Source organism: Spea bombifrons, chromosome 8 (assembly GCF_027358695.1).
Source record: "Spea bombifrons isolate aSpeBom1 chromosome 8, aSpeBom1.2.pri, whole genome shotgun sequence".
Lineage (NCBI taxonomy): Eukaryota > Metazoa > Chordata > Amphibia > Anura > Pelobatidae > Spea > Spea bombifrons.
The window spans coordinates 32,943,271-32,949,050 of NC_071094.1; the positions used below are offsets into that span (position 1 = coordinate 32,943,271).

At 38.8% G+C, this 5,780-nt stretch overlaps 1 protein-coding gene across 1 annotated transcript; it reads left to right on the plus strand.

Moving 5' to 3' along the window:
* The first annotated feature begins 1,304 nt into the window (after positions 1 to 1,304).
* On the plus strand, positions 1,305 to 5,570 carry SLITRK2 (SLIT and NTRK like family member 2). Its single transcript, XM_053473318.1, has 2 exons — positions 1,305 to 1,792; positions 2,186 to 5,570. Exon 2 carries the CDS (start codon positions 2,229 to 2,231, stop codon positions 4,767 to 4,769), a length of 2,541 nt encoding a protein of 846 aa, XP_053329293.1. The 5' UTR covers positions 1,305 to 1,792; positions 2,186 to 2,228; the 3' UTR covers positions 4,770 to 5,570.
* Positions 5,571 to 5,780: the final 210 nt, after the last annotated feature.

Sequence of the window (5,780 nt, forward strand, 5' to 3'; positions counted from 1 at the left end):
ATATCCCTTTGATTTCAATTCACAATGTGCTCCTTTTAAATCAATGATGTCAGCGAATTCAATTGTTTTTGAGTCTACATAGACACACATACCAAATCTAATAACCATGATTGTTTATTTCAAAATGCTCTTGTGCCAGCTACTCCCAGGCCATCCAGGACAAACAATAGTTTTACTGATCCCCAGTTTATATGGAAACAGCTTTTAGAGACCTCTGGGTTCAGATTCAGGAAATATTACTGAGTCAGGAGCAGCCACAGTGAGTGCAGTGGCACCAACATCAAGAGAACCTGCATTTTTTTGGCCCCTCTCGTAGAGATAAAGCTTTCTTTCATAAGCACTAAGAAAACCTGCTCTGTCTGCACTTAATCTTCATGATTTTAGCCTGCTCATTCTTTGTGCTGTTAAATAGGCCAGCTCAATACAGAACACTGCCTGTATCAGACTTTTCCCTCTACTGCTCAATGTGGGTTACAATGTTATTCTGACTTAATCAATTTGTGGCATGCATTTCTTTCAATTAAGAGATATTTGGAGCATTATTTGATTATTATTCTGCACATTCTTAACATTCCACAATCTATAAATGGAACTGACCTAGCAACAGAAATGGATAACTCCTCAGCAACCATGGTGCCAGCAGAAAACAACATGTTAACCAAATCCTTGCCAACTTGCCTTGCACCCAAAGGGTTCATTTTGATACTAATTAGACAGCAGAAAATAAATGGGTTAAGCATGTAAAGATCAGCACATCACTCATTACATGGTATCTACATTTTAATTACATCCACACTACAAGACTTAACCCAAAGTTCTTCCCAGTGGTATACTATAACACATTAAGGGGAGCAGAATCGTGAAAATAAAAAGCTGTCCATCAAATCTTGTCCTCTCTGCTCTCCTTTTCATTACCAGCAGCGAAAGGTCAGCCTAGAATCCGGTCCCATCCCATGTGTGTCTAAATATGCAAGAGAAGATCAGTTAACCTTTTCAATGTCAGCTTGCCATGTGTGCTAGTGGTGTAAGAGTTAACACTCACACAAACACTGTAGCCACTCGAATGTATGTGTATTCAGAAAGAAACAATATTGCCATTTTAGGAAATATTGTAGCAAGCAGATATACCCAATGATTTCATAGGTACATTAGTTAAAATGAGTACAATGAAGAAGAAAGCAAATAACTCTTAATAATTACCCCTAATTAAAATGTAAATGACTGAGAGGTTTAGACACCAGATGACACATACATAGGGGAAAAAAATATGTGTAAACATATGTAGATTAAACTTACTGTAGAATTCTCCAGCAGTGCAGTTTGTGAGAGATGCTCAAAGTGTTAGGACAAGAAGGGAGGGGGTTGTGCAGCCACTGTCATCTCCCATGCAGACAGGATCCGGAGAGATCACAATTGAGTTTTACACTCCTTTTGCCACAATGAAAGCGCTTTACAAGGGAGTGCAATAGACACAGGCACAACGTGCTTGCACAGCTCCCCAGCAACAAATTTCCAGGGCGTGACGTCATCCCCTCTCGGTCCAAAGGAGCCTGCAGAAGGAGAAGCCTCAATAGAAACCCCACTCACACAGGGGAAGCAGATGAGGAAAAAGCAGCCACCGCAGCAACTACTCCCAGGCAGCCACGGCAGACTCCCACCCCCCCTCTAACTTCAATGTACATTTCCTCGGAGGCTATGGATTTGGAAAAACTGAGATGAGTTTGGATTTTAAGCTTTTGATGTGCAAGCCTGCATAGGACCTGCCAGGGAGAACCTCATGCTCCCCTGATGTGTAAGTACAGCATGCTACTAAATATATATATATGGCTGGATCAGCATGTTAAAATAAAACCAGCGTGGAAGATGACTAGAAGACATGAGCTGGGGTCACTGTTTGGAAGGAGATGTTGGAGGGGATGAAGTTTAGAATCCTCTTGCCAGGTATTAGGATATCACTTTATACAATTCTATAGAGAAGGCATGGGAGCTGGGTGGGGGGGGGGTTACGTTTTTGGAAGGAGATGTTGGAAGGGATGAAGTTTACAATCCTTCTTTCAGAAAATAGTATATTACATCATTATCAAAAACAATGATATCATAATTGATGACAATAAGATAATATAACATTATAAGTCTGATGGGTGCCTGCTGCATTTACAGACTGTTCTCTTGTTCTCTCTCTTAGATTTTAACGTAGGAACCAGATCTGGGATCTTTGGAGTATAAAGATGCTGAACAGCGTTTTATTGCTGAGTTTTATATCTGTGACTGGGATTTTAAGGACAGAAAGCCGAAAAACTGCCAAAGACATATGCAAAATTCGCTGTTTGTGCGAAGAAAAAGAGAACGTTCTAAATATTAATTGTGAAAATAAGGGCTTTACAAGCGTCAGTTTGCTTCTTCCTCCCCAGTCAAGGATCTACCAGCTTTTCCTTAATGGTAATTTACTGAGCAGGCTCTACCCAAATGAGTTTGTCAATTACTCCAATGCAGTTACCCTCCATTTAGGCAATAACGAACTACAGGAGATCAGAGCTGGGGCTTTCAACGGGCTGAAGACCCTGAAAAGGTTACATCTCAATAATAATAAATTGGAAATGTTAAAAGAGGAAACTTTCCAGGGTCTTGAGAGTCTAGAATATTTGCAAGCAGATTATAATTTTATCAGTGTTATTGAAGCAGGGGCTTTCAGCAAGATGAATAAATTAAAAGTCTTGATCCTCAATGACAATCTACTGCTGTCTCTCCCAAACAACGTTTTTCGTTTTGTGCTTTTAACTCACTTGGATCTGAGAGGTAATAGGCTTAAAATGTTGCCCTTTGCTGGTGTCCTTGAACACATAGGAGGTATCATGGAAATCCAGCTGGAGGAGAACCCTTGGAATTGTACGTGTGATCTGTCTCCACTCAAAGCATGGTTAGATACAATCACTGTCTTTGTTGGGGAGATTGTCTGTGAGACCCCATTCAGGTTGCATGGAAAAGATGTCACACAGCTGACCAGGCAAGACCTATGTCCTAGAAAAAGCTCAGGTGACACTAATCAGAGGTCGGTGCACCCAGACCCTCGTATACACAGGATGCCTCCTACATTTAACCCAGCACTAACTCCTACAAGGGCCCCAAAATCCAGCAGACCTCCTAAAACCAGGAACAGACCCACACCTAGAGTCACAGTGTCCAAAGATCGGCAGATATTTGGGCCTATTATGGTATATCAGACCAAGTCCCCTGTTCCTTTAACCTGCCCTGAAAGTTGTGTGTGCACCTCCATGAGCTCTGACAGTGGTTTAAATGTTAATTGCCAGGAGAGAAAAATTAGTAACATCTCTGATCTTAAACCCAAACCTACCAGCCCAAGGAAACTATATCTGACAGGTAACTACTTACAAATTGTTTATAAAACTGATCTCCTTGAATTTGCATCTCTGGATCTACTACATTTAGGAAATAACCGGATTGCCATAATACAGGAAGGTGCCTTTTCAAACCTGACAAGTTTGCGTAGACTATACCTGAATGGGAATTACATTGAGATGTTGTATCCTTCAATGTTTGATGGCCTATACAGTTTGCAATACCTATATTTAGAGTACAATGTCATCAAGGACATAGTGCCACACACATTTGACGCTTTAAGTAACCTTCAACTCTTGTTTCTTAACAATAATCTGCTGAGATCTTTACCAGATGGAGTATTTGGTGGCACTGCCCTCACTAGACTGAATCTGAGAAACAACCATTTCTCTTTTCTGCCCCTGAAGGGAGTTCTAGAACAGCTTACTGCTTTTATCCAGATAGACCTCCAGGAAAATCCTTGGGATTGCACGTGTGATATTTTAGGCCTGAAGAAGTGGATAGAACAGTCAAGTTCTACTGTGGTTGTTCAGGAAGTAACTTGTGAATCACCACTTAAACATGCTGGGGAGCATTTGAGGTTTCTGCCTAAGGATGAAATTTGTCCAGAAAACCCGAACTTGGCTGATGCCACTGTATTGTCATTCAACCAGAAAACCAGCACTCCGCATTCTTCCAGCATACCTCCAAGCCCCTATCCAGAACTGCATACTGAAGTTCCACTATCTGTGCTAATTTTGGGATTGCTGGTAGTTTTCATCTTGTCTGTTTGCTTTGGGGCAGGACTATTTGTCTTTGTCCTGAAAAGACGAAAAGGGGTACAGAGTGTCCCAAGTAGCAGTGTAAACAATTTAGATCTAAATTCCTTTCAGCTACAATATGGGTCCTACAATCCAAACTCTAACGACAAAACAGAAGCTCACGTCTACAACTACATCCCTCCACCTGTTGGCCAAATGTGCCAAAACCCTATCTACATGCAGAAAGATGGAGATCATGTTGCCTACTACAGAAACCTTCAAGAATTTAGTTACAGTAAACTGGACCACAACAAAGATGATCCAAGTGCCATTGCATATACAATAAGCACAACTGAACTTTTGGAAAAGTCACCAGCACCAGGAGAGCCTGAACTTCTATACCAGAACATCACAGAAAGGGTAAAAGAATTACCCAGTGCTGGGATAGTCCATTATAATTTTTGTACATTGCCCAAAAGGCAGCTCATTCCTGCATATGAATCAAGGCGTCAGAATCAGGACCGGTTAAACAAAACGGTTTTATATGGCACTCCCAGAAAATACTTTGCAGAACAATCAAAACACGAGCATTTATTGCTTCAAGGAAAACTGCAATCAGAACCAGATTACCTTGAGGTTTTGGAAAAACAAACTGCAATAAGTCAGCTGTAGGCAAGACTTCACAAAATATTGCTCCAAGCCTTCTGTTCATTTGAAGTGTCTGAAACAATTGAGTATAATCTTTTTGGCTAAGGATTTTTGATTCTTTCTTCCCTTTAAGACATACGGGTGCAAGATTACACTGCAGTAACACTGGAAGACAAAATTGCATTGAAAGACAAAATGTCTTTTTTAACTTACATTTTTTTTTCTTTAAATTATTTCTACTTTTTTTTCTAGAATGAATATCCTTACATGAATGTTTTAGTGAGTTGCTTATGAATTGTCTTTTTTTTTTTTACAACAATGGGTGAATACTTTATCTAATATTAAGTAAGTAGAAGATCTCCAAAGATCTCAGTGAAATGAGCAGTTTTATGTAAATACAATTGAACTGTTTAAAATCAATTACCAATTGTAGCCACTATGTGTCACTTTTTTCAGTTAAAGTGCCTTTGCACTTTAAGTAACCTAATTGTTGCTTCTAGCATTTATACATTGAACATATTTTAATGTACATTATTTCAGATACAAAACTTGGAAATTGGAGGATATGGGTTTGTTCTTTCACTTGCTTGGCTTCCACAATATAATCTTAAAAAATCTCGATTGTAAATCTGATTCCTTCAAGATGATGTATATAAATTTCAGTTATAGAAAATAGAAATTAATTGCCTACTTCCTCTGTTGGAAGACACACAGATACATATATATATATCATTTCTTCTTTAAATTTTATTTCAGCTCTAATGGTCATAATCCTAATTGTTTTAAAACTATTTTCCTAATTAAAAAGAAAGTTACACAACTGAATATATTCTGTGTATGAAATATATATATATTAATATATTTTTGTATATTTGAACTGATGACATATAAAGATTTACTGAAATGTTGCAAAACTGCAGATACATATGGCCTGACCTTATGCTTAGTATTTTTTCAGGATGGTTATTTGTGTTTTGTGGACATTAATAACATATTTTGAATCCTTTGATAAGAGGATACTGCAAAAAGATCCAG